The 13,815-nt window shown below is 58.4% G+C and overlaps 1 protein-coding gene across 2 annotated transcripts in view; it reads right to left on the bottom strand.

Annotated features, from left to right (window-relative positions):
- Positions 1-5,902: 5,902 nt before the first annotated feature.
- Col26a1 (collagen type XXVI alpha 1 chain) overlaps positions 5,903-13,815 on the bottom strand; it is a 145,320-nt gene continuing 137,407 nt past the window's right edge. For both annotated transcript variants that reach the window (XM_004840137.3, XM_013070526.3), the window contains exons 8-12: positions 12,640-12,723; positions 11,130-11,182; positions 9,625-9,675; positions 8,062-8,146; positions 5,903-7,403 (exon numbers count right to left, since the gene is read on the bottom strand). In XM_004840137.3, the coding sequence (XP_004840194.2) occupies positions 7,234-7,403; positions 8,062-8,146; positions 9,625-9,675; positions 11,130-11,182; positions 12,640-12,723 (443 nt within the window). In that variant the 3' untranslated portion in view covers positions 5,903-7,233. The remainder of the gene's footprint in view (positions 7,404-8,061; positions 8,147-9,624; positions 9,676-11,129; positions 11,183-12,639; positions 12,724-13,815) is intronic.

The following is a 13,815-nucleotide window of genomic DNA, read 5'->3' on the forward strand; positions in this document are numbered from 1 at the left end:
TAAAAGACACACTGCCACAAACCCGTCTCAACCCCCGCCCCCTTGTTTTGAAAATACTTATCCCATCATTCTTGTCACTTTTCTGCAGCAGTTCGGGAAGTCCTCTTTTGTGGGTATCTTTTTTTTTTTTTTTTGGTACCAGGGATTGAACTTGGTACCTTGCGCTTGCAAAGCAGGCAGCGAAACCACTGAGCTAAATCCCTAGCCTTTTGTGAGTGTCTTTAATTGTGCCATCGTGGCAGCCTCCATGTCCTGGCTAGATTGTAAACATTTCCCTTTTGTGGTCCTTTTGACTTTGGATAAGAGCCAGAAGTCACCTGGTACCAGATCAGTGAATAAGGAAGATGCAGACACACTGTCATGTCCTTACGAGCCTGCCTTTCTGTCAGATGGCACTTGGCAGAGCACTCACCATGTTTTTGATCACATCTCATAGAGACACACATGAAAGAGGACTTCCAGAACTGCTTCAGAGAGTGGCAAGAATGTTGGGATAAGTGTGTTTGAAGGGAGGGAGAGTATTTTGAGAGAGATTCATGGTAAGATGTCTTTTACTGTAATAAATTTTAAAAATTTGAACATTCACCATATATTCTGATCACATCCCCATAAGTAATAAATTCTCCTTCCAATGACATTGGCCTCTATGTGTCATGTGTCACTCAGTCACCTCCCTGAGACAGTCACCCAGTGTGACAGCTGACATTTGAGTTGACCCACGGTGCCTGGCATTGCTGGGGTTCTTGTGGATTGAGAATTGGTTCAAGAAGATATCTGTGCAGGGGAGGGGTGAGAGGCCCTGTCCCCAAGCCCTCCTGAGTCCTCACTGAGCAAGTTTTGGGGTTTGGCTGAGGCTCCTGGATATGCTGGCGCTTGAGGGTTTGAGGGCTTGAGGGCTGCCCGAGACCTTGCGGGTCATTGTAGCACAGTGGCTGCTCAGCCCTTTGAATACACTGAGAAGCACTGAACTGTGATTTGAAAGGGGCAAATTGAATGGTATGTAAAGTTTAGCTCAATTTTTAAAAACCAAATGCAAGCTTCGGGGTAGATGGCCTGGGTTCAAATCCTGACTCTGCCACTTAGTAGCTCTGCAAACTTGGACAAGTCACTGAACCTCTCTGTGCCCCCAGGTGGTCACCTGCAGAGTAGAGCTGTTAGATGTAGGACTTGCTCTGTCGGGGAGCATGAGTGCCAAATGAGTGGGCACCAGGAGGCCTTTGGGTTCATGGAGCGGCTCTTTAGTTTACTCGGTGGAAAAGGGAGCCCAGAAAGGGTAAATGGCTTGTCCAAGGTCATTGCTGTGTCCAAAACACACTCCATGCACTGACCCCTCCTGCCCGTGAATGGGACCTCATCCAGAATGCGGCCTCATGTGGATGTCATTTGGCTAAGGGTCTTGAGATGAGGTCCCAATGTCCGAGGGCAAGTGTCCTTATCAGACACACTGAGGGGCTGGGGATTTAGCTCAGGGTTCCGCCGCCTGTCTTGCAAGTGCAGGGTCCCGAGTTCAATCCCTGGTACCAAAAAAAAGAAAGAAAAAAGACACACAGAGCACACAGAGAAGGGGACAGACATAGAAAAGAAGACGCAGCAGAGACTGGGGAGATGCAGCCGGAAGCCTAGGGTCCCTGGAGCCTTCAGAGTGGGACGCGATGAGAAAGCTCCTCTAGGAGAGCCAGCAGAGGGTGTGGCTGGCAGTGTCAAAGCCAGGACTCTTCATCCTGGGCCACACTCGGGGCCTATTGGTCAGAGAAATGGAACCAACAGAATGTATACACACATGTGCGCATGCATTGTGCACACACACATGCACAAACACATATTTTTACAAGGAATTGGGTGGTGAGCCAGGAGGGCCTGTGGTGTCAATTCCAGTCTGAAAGCTGACTCAAGCTCCAAGAACCACGTGTCTGTCTGAGTCCAAAGGCCAGCGAAAGCTGATGTCCCAGCTCAAGCAGTCAGGCAAGAGCTCACACTCATTTAGGTTTTGAGTCTCACCAGGCCTTCAACTGATTGGGCAAGGCCCATGCACATTAGAAAGGACCATGTACTCTCTGGGGCTGATTCAAATATGAATATCAGCCAGACACACCCTCATGACACACACAGAATAATACTCCATCAAATTATCCAGCTACTCGGGCCATGAAGATGACACAAAATTTATCATGACTGGGCCTTTTATTGTGTTTCTCTAGGAATAAAACCCAGCATCAAGCCCAAGTTCCTGGGCTCTGGAGAAAGGGCTCTGTGACCACCTTGTACTCGGTGTCACCCACCCAGGGCACAGGCTCAGCTACTGGGGGTGGAGGACCTGTGAGCTCACCTGTCTCCTTTGGGTCACACTGACAGGTTCATTAACTTCTCCAGCCCCTGCCTTCAAAAAGGATTTAATTCACCTTTTACAATGCACCAATTGCAAGTTAATTAACTGGCAATTGAAAGTTATAGGTGACATTAGACTTTATTAATAACATTGTAAATAAATCTCCCTGGAATTCAATTAATTGAAAACCTCATGAAATTCTCTTTTTATAATCCATAAAGCAGGTCTGGGAGGGAGGCAGCAGGGACCCCGGGAGGGTGGAATTCCAGGTGTGGAGTTGCTGGCCCTCGGGGAAGGAGGGGCCTTGGCCCATCCAGCCGCTGTTGGCCTTGGTCCCCCTGCCAACCGCCAGGGTCACTGCCTCTTGGGGTGTGGGAAGGAGCTGCTCCCCATTGCTAATGTCCTGTTACTCAGGGGCCCAACACTCAGAGCCCCACACCTGGCCCCAGGCTGGGAGCTGGGGACACGAATGTGACCTGCATATGAGGTGCTCACGGCTGAGCAGGGACACAGAGCAGAGGGCCCCTCTGGATCCAGCTGCAGCTGGGGATCCTGATAGCACCTTGGTCCCCCTTGGCTGGGACCCAGGGCTGCGCTGGGCTGCTCACCTTGTGCGTCTTTGTGACGTGCCAAGGACACGCAGGGGGAGGGGATACAGGTGAGAACCTCTGGGGGCCAGCATGGCCGTCGTCCTGCACTGTCGCCCAGCTGCTGTGGCAGGTGGCTGCCTATGGTGGAACGGGCAGGGATCACTGGCTGCAGGCCAAGGAGCTGGGTCCCACCTAGGAGACCCTCGGCACCTCCCACTACATGCCGAAGAGGATGGTTCCCAAGTCAGGCCCAGCTTGAGCCTGAACCTTCCTGGGCCTAGCTGGACAGATATGCGGACAACAGCATTGCGCAGACTGGAAGGCCCTACTGGGGGAATAACATGGACCACGACTGAGCTCAAGCTCAAGGCCCTGGGGGAGGAGCCCAGAAGGGAAGGTGGTTCTGATGTCAGCCAGTTCCCCGCTACTCACTCTGGAGCTCACATGCTTGTGCACACACGCACACAGACTCTTGCACATATGCTCTTGCTCATGTGTGCACACGTACACCAGAGACTGGTGTCAGCTGGTGTTTGGGGAGGAAAGTGTGGCTCTATGTGGACTCCAGGGAAGTGTTTGCCAGAAGCACCAGGGAGAGGCAAGACCCACACCAAGGGGGTGGGAAGCTGTCTAGGAGCCAGCGATGAGTCTGGGTGGACACCATGGGCACGGTGGGGTGGAGTGAGGGGTGTGCATGGCCTGGGCTCATTCTCCCTCATGAACCTCTTTGGTGGCAGGCCCAAGGCAGAGAGAAATCCAGGGGAAGAACACAGGCTGGGCTCCCCTGGCCTGGGCTGAGTCTACAGGCTCCTGCTCTCCCAGCACCGCAGCCAAGGGTTCTGGGTGATTCTCTTCACATGCCGGGAGTGGGCCTTGAAGCCAGAGTGAGCTCAGAAGGGTGTGCTGGGGTGTCCACAGTGCCCACATAAGGTCCTTCCTGGTGCAGGTCAGAACCAAGGATGGGATGGGCCCAGCCTGTCCTTTGGCCACAGGGGTCGGAGGAGGTGAAGTGCTGATGAGTTCGCATGAGGCCCGGGGCTGGGCTCCTTCAGAGTTGTGAGTGCCAGAATGTGCCAGGCCCTTCTCCACCTGCTTGCTCCATCTGCTGTGTGCACCTGGCACTTCCCTGTGCCTGGGAGCAGTACCCACAGGCTGCCCAGAGTCAGGCCTGGCTAGGAGGAAGCTCCCAGCCAAGACCCGATGACAGCACCAAGTGATAGAGCCCAGGCCAGGAACATGGGAGCCATAGCAGGTTGGTGAGGAAGGGAGGCTTGCATTTCAGAAATCTACAAGCCAGATGGAAGGAGAGGCCAGGCTTTGCCCATCACTCAGGGTAGCTTCCTCCTCTCCAATATTGTTGTCTTCCTCAATCCCATACTGGACAGCAGCTTCCATGTCCTATGAGAAACCCTTCCAGCCCTCCCAAACCTACTCTGCTCCTCACCCAGCTGTGTGACCTCAGGCTAAGCTGGTCAGCCTCCCTGGGGCTCAGCTGATTCACTGCACACTGAGACAGGTGGCAGTGAAGTTGAAGGAGATGCCAATTCATGTCACCTTGTGTGGCACAGTGCCTGATCCCATCTCTAGTAGGATGATGAGCTCATGTCTACCTCCCTGGGGGACTCTGTTCCTCAGCCCACCTCTTGAGTACAGGAACCTCCTTGAGGTCCCACAGCACCTGCCTACCCCTTCGGCACTGTCTGACACACTTCAGGTCTAGCTTCTCCACCTTGCTGGTGGGAGCTTCTGCCCTTGGCCCCTGGTGGTTCCAGGCTGGGGTCTGGAACCATCTGGACCTACAGTCCCCATGCAGGGCTGTCTGGGGCCACTGCATGGTCCAGGGTCAGGGCCTAAGTATTTACAAGTTACCATTGTGCTCACTTGCTATGTGAAACACCCTCTTCTATGGCAAATACCCCTTTAGGACTCAGAAGCCAGCTTTGACTTCAGGATTGTCACCTCACAGAGTTCTGCACTGGCAGGTGACATCCAGGAGAGCCAGTCACTGCTCCCTGAGTCCCTACCCCTTTTCCACACTTCCCAGCTCTATATGAGCTGAGATTCCCATTCATTCATCCATCCATCCATCCATCCATCTATTCATTCGTTGTACTTCATTCACTGAGGTTCCCCAGGGCTTGGGTCTGCAAAGGTGTTAGTGCTGATGCATTATGAGAAGGGAGGAAGGATGTGCACTGACATTAACTCCTGTTCTGGGAAAGGAATAAGGGGTAAGGACTCTTTTCCAGCAGAACACATCACATTCCCTGCCTGGCTGTCTTTGCCAAGGTTTGGCTTCAAGTACCTGCCCCACCCTGGGTCTCCCGATGGCTGAGGGAGCTGGGCCAGCCGGGCTAGGTCCATGTGGCAGGAGTCCCTGGGCAGCAGGGGCATGGGCAGGGCTGGAGTCCAACACTATAAGCAAATAAAGGCAGGAAGAAGCCCCAGGCAATCTCTGTCTCTGTTTCTCCCTGTTCCTCTCTCTCTTTCCCCTACTTCAGTCCCTGGTCCAGGTTCCTGGAGTGGGCCATGGTCCCCTTCCTCCATGCCATCAGCTGTGTGGTTGGTCTAAGGTCCACCTTCTGTACTGGCTTTTCAGCTCCAGAAGGGGATGGACTTGGGTTTGGAGAAGCTCCGGGGCACACACCAAGCATTCTGCTCACACAAAGGCCCAGGGTGACTCAGCAGCCACCCTGGGCTCAGGCCTGTCCCCAGGCTTCCCTGGGGACCCAGGGAGGGGAACTTTTGGCAGGCTAGGGGGTCTCCCTGCTCAGAGCCCAGGGATCCCCCAATTGAGTCCCCCCCCAGGCCTCAGATACAGCATTGTTAGGGCACGGCCTCTGTGGGGTCCTCTCGGCCTCCCTGCTTCCCCCCGGGCTACCTGCCTCCAAGGCCTCGTGGTCACCCCAGCCTCCCAGGAGCTGCCCAGGGCTCTTGGGCATTGGGTCAGCAGGACGCAGCCCAGCCTCCCATAAAGAGACACAGCTGGGAGGGAGAGCACCTTTATTGTCAGATACAAGAACAGTGTCACAGGGCTCCAGCTTACAGGCCTCCAGCGTCCCTCTACGAGGATGAGGACGAGCAGACCTGCCTCAGGAGGGGCATCTGGGCCACTCCTGCCATGCGGGGAGACAGCCACCAGGTGGTGCCAGCACCTTCTAGTCTCTGAGTTTATGTGGTCGCTGAGTCCTGGGTCCTGGCCCAGTGAGAGAGGAACATGGGGACCGAGCAGATCACAGGGACCTGGGGACTGAGAGGCCTCAAGGGCTGTGGTCTGAGCTGCTCTGGGCCACTGGGACCTCACTGGCCTCTGCCCTGGATCCTGCCAGGACCCCAGCTCTCAGGGCTGGGGGCAGCATCCCCCAGCAGGCCTGGGACCTGGGAGGCTCCCCTCTCTCCAGTGTGCTGTGTCCTCTGGAAGTGGCAGACCCTAGAGATTTCCCATAGAGACTGGGAGGAGTGGGGCTTTGTCCCCCACCAATGGGCAGCCCCGGTAATGTGCCCTCCTGCCTTGGTGGGTGGAAGGGCTTGGCAGGGCTGTGGATGGGCTCAGAGAGACTGGGAGGGAGAGGTGGGCAATGCCGGTGGGGTTCAGAGGCCTTCACATCTCCAGCTCCTGGTCCCCAAGTGCAGGTGACAGTCAGTGGTATATTCAGGTCTCCCTGGGCTCAGAGAGCAGCTTCAGGCCAGCCCCTCTGCAACCTGAGGAGCCTAAGGGAGGCCCAGGGCCCTGCAGGTTCCATGCCAGGCTGACCTCACTTCCTGTGCCCCTGCCTACACCCTCCTGTCTGCTTCCTCATGAAGGGGAAGAAACTGTGGTGTTCAGGGAACAGGGCTTCAGGACCCAAGAGGCCAGGGTTCAAATCCTGCCCGGGCATCCATGACCCTGGGGCCTTGGTGGGTTATTTATGCCCTCTGAGCCCCGGTCCCCGCATCAAGTGGGGAGAACAAGCCTACCTCCTACAGGTTAAATGAGACAACATAAGGAAAGCTCCCTGGATGGGCCCAGATGCAGCGGGGACTCAGTAAATGACGAGGACTATGGTTATTCTCAGCCGACACCCAGCCCACCCAGACTCCGTCTCCAGCAGGGGCTGGAGGGGGGCTGGGCAGGGTAAGGGAAGGGCTCTGCCGAGGGTGCCAGTCCCCTTGGAACCCTGCCCTGGGAGTTCCATCCGCCCCCAAGGACCCCCAGGCCCAGGAGCCAGCATTCTTCACAATTGTCCAGCCTGAAGCTGGGCCTCCTCCAGGTCCAGTGGCAGCACTGCCCAGGCAGGGTCTTTTGCCGGGCCTGGGCTTGTCCTGGAGAGCTGGCCCTCATTTTCTGCTGCTGGCCTGGCTGGCACTCTTCTGCGCAGACTCGGGACTCAGCAAGGCAGCCAGGGCAGCCAGGGCACCATCAGGTTGGGCGCCACCCCGCTTCATCTTGAGGTTGGCTCTCAGGGCGGCATCCTGGCCAGAGCCCCCCTCAGGGGAGGCCAGAGGATCTGGAAGGAGGAAAGAAGAGGGGCTCGAAACAGTCTTGGCTCTTGGGGTACCTCTGCTCCCAGCACCTGGGTATGAGGGAAAGCCCTTGTCCAGCGGGGACAGCAAGACAGCAGCTAGCTTGGGCTCTTCATTTGCTCATCCACCCATCCATCCAGTCATCCATCCATTCATTCATCCACCCATCCATTCATCCATCTGTCCGCCATTCACTCATCCATTCATTCATGCAATTAGTCATCATGTACCCACTCATTCCCCACCATTCACCCATCCATCCACGTTCCCAGTCATTCATCCACTCTTTAACAAACACAGAGGCACCAGCACTCCCAGCAGAAGGGGCTCTCCTTGCATCAGAAAGAGATGTGGATCCCCACCCATGATGGAAGGGGGGAGGACTGGCTGGATCACAGGGGCAAAGGTGGGAGGGGGCTGCCGTGACCACTGTGGTCTGTCATTAGGCCCATGATGCTGGGGGTGCCTCTTGGGGATGGGGTGGATGCACTGATGGTCCCCATGGGGAGTCCTTGAGCAGGGGAGGGACAGGGTCTTATGGGTTTGGCAAAGTCCCCCTGACAGCCAATGGCTGGGAGCCCAGAGGCCTGAGGCAGTCACTATGCAGTCGCAGGGTGCAGGAGGAGGGGCCGTGCTGCTCACCGTGGATGCCAATCATGTGCTCCAGGATGAGGACTCTCTCTGCCAGGATCTTCAGCGCCTCTCGAAGCTGCTGTACCCCCTCCCCCTGGTGGGAGGAAGGCCCGGGGTCGGGGTCGGGGTCGGGTTCGGGGTCAGGGCCACCGGGATACAGTGGACTTGGCTCGCCGCCCCCAGCCTCTTCCCACCTGCCACTGTCATCACTACGAACAGCTGCCAGTCACAGACTGAGCCTTTACTGTGCCGGGCTGACTCCCAGCTCTGTCCACAGAAGAAACCCCAGCACTTGGAGACCGCGGCTGCAGTCCTTTATCGTCACAGCCTGGACGTGGCCGACCCAGGCTTCAAATCCGGACCTGACAGCCTACAGCTGGGGCTTTATCATCCTGCCGGGCTGCCTGGCTGCCTGGCTGCTTCCTCATGTGGGCCACTTCTAGGAAATACCCTCAAGGCCAGGGCACCCAGCACAGGGCCCCGCTTCCCGCCTGGACACCCCCACCCGAAAGCACCGGCCACATAGCGCTGCTGAGCAGCCGGGGGGAACGCACACAGCCGCGGCTTCCTGAAGTGCTGGCAGGAGGCAGGTGCCATCCACATTTCCAGGACCCACTGTCTACACGGGCAGAGGACCTCGTGCGCAGGGACACACGACGGGGCTGAGACAGGGCTCCCTTGTGTTGAGAAGATGGCGGTCAAGGCCACTTTGCAAAGGAAGCAGTGGTGAAGAGCTAAGGGATGTCCGTGTCCCCAGGTCAGGGGAGGAGACCAGGGTGGGGGGCAGGGGGTCCAGGCCCCTCTGTCAGGTACCCAGCTCAGCCTCCTGTCTCTGAGCCCCAAGTTGTTCTTATGAAATGGGCTGAGGGAGGGGTCATGGGGACCTCTCAGGGTCCCCTGGCAAGTGGCTGGGACTCAGCACCTCTCACCTCCCTCCCCGCTGCCTCCTCCCCCCAGCACGGAAGCCCTGGTCCCCCTAAAAGGTGTAACAGATAATGTGAACTAGGAAGAAAAGGGGTCAAGGGGAAGGGGAAGTGGGAGGGGTAGGGGACAGGAAAGAAAGGAGTGGAATCAATAGGAGAAAATGGAAACAAAGTCTCTGTAAACAGGGAGGGCTGGAGGGGTTGAAGGGAGGGCAGGGGAAGGGGAAAAATAATAACCAAGAGAGATTATGTAAAGGTGCAAATTTCCACTGATGAATGTCATTATATTGTACACCTAAAATGTACCAATAAAATAAAATAAAATAAAAAAGAAGTCCTGGTCCCCACTTGCTCCAGCCTTGCTCTTCAGGGTCCCAGTCCAAAGCTCCCTTGTCCCCAGTGCATGCTCTCCTTCACGACAGTGACTTCCCACTGGGTCCCTGGCTCCACCCCCGGGCCTGGTCACCCCAGCAACACAGGGCCCTGACGTCACAGCTGCACCCGCTGGGTGTTGCCACAAGGGGCTGGGACCTCCTCTAAGGTGAGACCTCGTACACCTCAGGGCTGGCTGAAGGGCCAGAGCAGGTCTGTGGGTGTCCCTCCCCTGCCCGCTACGGCGCTCGGGAAGGTAAATGACAGGTAAAGTTACCTCTGCAGTAGCGGCTTTGTCCTCTTCTTCTGAGATCACGCCAGGCTCACTCTAGGAAGCAAGTCATGTAGTCAGCCCCTGGTGGAGGGCAGCATCCCCCCGACCCCGGCGGGAGGGCCTCGGGGACAGGCAGGGCCTGGGACGGTGCTGGGCCCTGGGCCTCCTGCTCCGAGGGGAGAAAAGCTGGGTCTGGCACAGGGAGAGGCCTGGGTAGTTTCTGGGGCTGCGGGGGCCTGGGCTCAGGGCTAAGCCATTGCCTCAGGGACTCGGAGCCCTGGCTCTCAACTGGGACCCATAGCTGGATGTGGAGGTGCGCACACCTGCAATCCCAGCACTGAGGGAGGCTGAGGCAGGCTGGGGCAGGAGGATGCAAAGTTTGAGCCCAGCTTGGGAAACTCAGAAACTTAGCAAGAGACTGTCTTGAAATAAAAAATTTAGGGCAGGGGATTTAGCTCAGTGGTTCCGGCGCCTGCCACACAAGGTCCCGAGTTCGATCCCCAGTGCCAAAAATAAATAAATAAACAAAAACAAGGGCTGGGGATGTAGCTCAGTGTGAAAGTCCTGGGTTCCCAGGCACAGTGTGAGAAAGAGAGGGAAGAGTGGGGAGGCGATGGGCAGGTCAGACCCCATGACTGCCAGGCCCTGGGGCCCTCTGCATCTGGCCTGTGACCCCGGGCCCAGCAGCAGCTTCTGGCCCCGTCACCTGCACGGTGGGCAAGGCCCAGTGCTGTCACCCACATAAGGGGGCGGCTGGCCTCGGGCTCGGGAGCAATGACAGCAGTGGGCGTGCTGATGGCCACATGTGCTGAGGCCAGGCCCCTGCGTGCAGCTGACAAAGAGAGCATCCCCCACACACGCCAGGGTGGCCCGGGACCCCAGCCATCCGGAACTGGCACCACGGTCTTCCCGGCTGCCCCAGGCAGATACCCGGCGTCACTGCACCTCCACTCTCCCTGCCTCCCCCAAAGTGATGCCATCGACCAGCCTGCCAGGTCTGCTTTTGAAGGTGTCACCTAGGTTTGGATCTGAAACGTGCCCAAAGGTCATGCGCTGAAGGCCAGTTCACAAGGATGCCACACTCATGGGTGCATGGGCTATCTAGAGGTGGGTCCCAGAGGCAGGAAACAATCCCTGGGCATGACCTGGAAGGGTTCTCTTGTCCCTGCCCAATCTTCTCTTTCCCTCTGCTTCCTGCCTCAGGGCCTTTACACTTGCTCTGCCTCAATCTGAACTAACGGCTAGAGAGACAGAGCCAACCTGGGTTTGGGACCACTCATCCCGGCTCCAGCTGACCCCTCCCCATGGGTGATTCTCAGGAAGGGGGCAAAGGGTCGCAGCTGTTAACAGCACAAGACTCCTGCGTTGCCTTCCCTAGGTGCATGGATGGATGGATGGGCTGCTTTCCCAAGTGCCTCTTGCCCACAGTGGTCTGGCTTCCCCCTCCTAGGACACAATGGTCCCCAAGCTTGTCCCCTGCACTGCACAAGAAGTGGCCAAATCCTTACCTGGGATCCGGGGACTCCTGGAGGTCCTGGAGGACCGTGTGGTCCTGGGGGACCTATGGGCAGAGTCACCAATGGTCACCTGGGCCAGAGAAGCCCACCGTCCCTGTCATCTCCAGAGGGGACACTGCCAGCCTCCCCACCCCAGCACCTGTGCCCTGCAGCAGGGAGTAGAGGTTTGTTGAGGGACTGCTGGGGACAGCAGGAAGCTTCACACTCCCCAGCCTTGCCAGCCTTGCAACCCAGAGCTGCACGTGTCCCCAAGCCTGCGTCCCTGCCCCTCCTGTGTCTCCCTCCTTTTCTATGCACCCGCCTCCTATGCCCCGCCCCTTCTTTTTGTCCCCATGCCCTCTCCCTCTCCCCGTCGCCTCTCCTCCTCCCCAGGCCTCTTTCTCCAGGTGCCCAGTCCCAGGACCCAGGGGCTGGTGGGGAGCGGGGCAGGCGTCCTCCGTGAAGTCTCCCCACCACGCTTACCTCAGGGCCCTGTGCCCAGTCCCTCGAGGCCCCGGTCGCTAGCCCAGACTCCTGACCACTCCCCACCCTGCCCCCCCCCGCTGCCTGCTGCCCCCCAGGCGCCCTTTGAGAAACACACGCCAGACAGATGGCTCCCACCAGACAGACAGCTCCCGCCAGACAGACGGCTCCTGGGCTCTGGGGCTCTGAGCTCCACACGGTCTCCGCCAACCCCCGGACGCCCTCCTGCAGATTCCTCTGCTTTGGTGCCTTCACCAACCCTATACCCCAGCTTCCTATGTCCCCGCTCTCCCAGTGGACACCTCGATAGAAGGTCAGCTCCTCCTCTAGACGGATCTCTGACCTGCACCAGCCGCCGGCCTTGACCTGTGGGCCCACGACTGTCCCCCTATCAGGGGTGCTGGGTCTCATGTGCCTGCTCAGGGAGAGGAGTCCCGAGCAACTTCAGGCATGCGGGGAACACAAAGGTCCCTGTTCCCACAGCCTGCACAGGCCTGCTACGCTGCACCAAAGCGGCTGGGCCGCTCCAGGCTTAGAGAGGACACCGGGCAGGGCGCAGATGAAACCCGGTCTAGTTACAGAGCCAACATCTCTCTCCAGCCTGAACTCATGGGGACATGAGCCCTGCCTAGCACACAGTAACTGTGCAGTGAATGTTTGTTGATTGCACACAAGATTGAGTGTGTGACCAGGAGTTTGATCCGGGCACTGGAGGTTCTACTGGGATGTGACCTGCACGCAGCTGGGCACACAGGGCCGAGTGAGTGGCCACCAGCCCCTGCCCCACTCCTTACCCAGAGTGGGTTTGTGGGAAGAGGGGGTCAGGCCTAGAGCCAGGTCCCTCCACACTGAGTCCCAGGTCTCCCCTCCTCTGGGCTCCCTTTTCTGCTGCTCATCTCGAGTCCCTCGGTGTCCTGCCCCACAGGCCACTGCCCCTGGGGAGACCGATCCCACCCAACCACCTAGGGGCTGGGCTGACCCAGGCTGTCAGCTCAGGCCAAGGCCAGGAGAAGAGGAGAGGGATCTGTCACCCACTTACCAGGGGGGCCGGGAGGGCCCCGCGGCCCAGGGACTCCTGCGAGCACAGTGTCCACGACAGCAGGTCCCAGCTGGGAGTCCCCATCTACGGGAAGAGAGGCTGAGCAGAGCTGGAGCCTGGGCTGGGCGTCAGCAAGGCGCCCCAAGGCCCCAGGGCACAATGGTTCCCACAGCTCAAAGGTCATACGGAGGCCCAGGCTGGGGAGCACAGCAGGCCCTGGCTTCCCTGTGTCTCGGGCTGGCGATCTCCTCCAGGCCCACCTAGTGCCCATCCTGATGTGCCCTCCTCCAGGAAGCCCCTGCCCGCCCTCTGAGCCATCTCCACTCCCGAGATCACACTGCTGAGCGGCAGAGCTCACAAGCTGACTTCTGGGGTCCCATGTGAGGTCCTTTTCCGAGCCCAGAGCCAGACCAGGGCACCTGGGCCCAGAAATGGGATGGGCAGGTGGCCTGGGTGGACACCAGGACCGGAGGCACAAGTCCCTTGCCAGGTGGGTGTCTGGCCAGGTGGGCGGTCCCCAGGGCCGCCAATCCAGCACTCACATTCTTCCCAGGTGCTCCCATCTCAACCCTCCGGGCACTGGGTGGTATTGGGCAGTGCCAGGTGCAGGGGGTCACACCCAGGCCAGGGCAGACAGGGCCCAACTGGAGCCTCAGGGCTCAGGGTGCAGCTACTGACTCTTGAGCCCACCGAAGGTTCACAAGCACTTCTACTCTACTCGGTCCCTGCCCAAGGGCTTCCCTGTGCCCACTGCCCGGGAGGAGGCCTAGTCTGGCCCCTCCCCAGCCCTGCCACCTGCCATCTGCCCAGCCTCTGCACCCACAGATGGCATTTGGAACCCCACCCTGCTGGGGCGAGCCCTGCTCCTGGTGCAAGCTTTGGCTGGAGGCTTCGAGGACATGGCCATCTTTCCTCTACAGCAAAGGAAACCGAGGCTGGGAGATGGCATGGGGTCCAGACATGTGCTGCCTGGGGGAACAGAAGCTGAGCAGAGGTGGGGGTTGGGTGACAACAAGGTGGCCCATGTGACAGTGCCCGGGAGACCACTGCCCATTCGTCCCCACAAGTCGAGCCGATCCCTCTTCTAGAACTCCCCAGCGGGCTGGGAACTCAGCTAAAACCCAGCTCCTCTGGCTGGCCATGCCCTCAATGTCCTGGACCCACAGTCCCTGTGCC

The sequence above is a fragment of the Heterocephalus glaber genome, unplaced genomic scaffold (genome assembly GCF_053883595.1).
Source record: "Heterocephalus glaber isolate CG9 unplaced genomic scaffold, H.glaber_assembly_v1.0 deba00001610, whole genome shotgun sequence".
NCBI lineage: Eukaryota > Metazoa > Chordata > Mammalia > Rodentia > Bathyergidae > Heterocephalus > Heterocephalus glaber.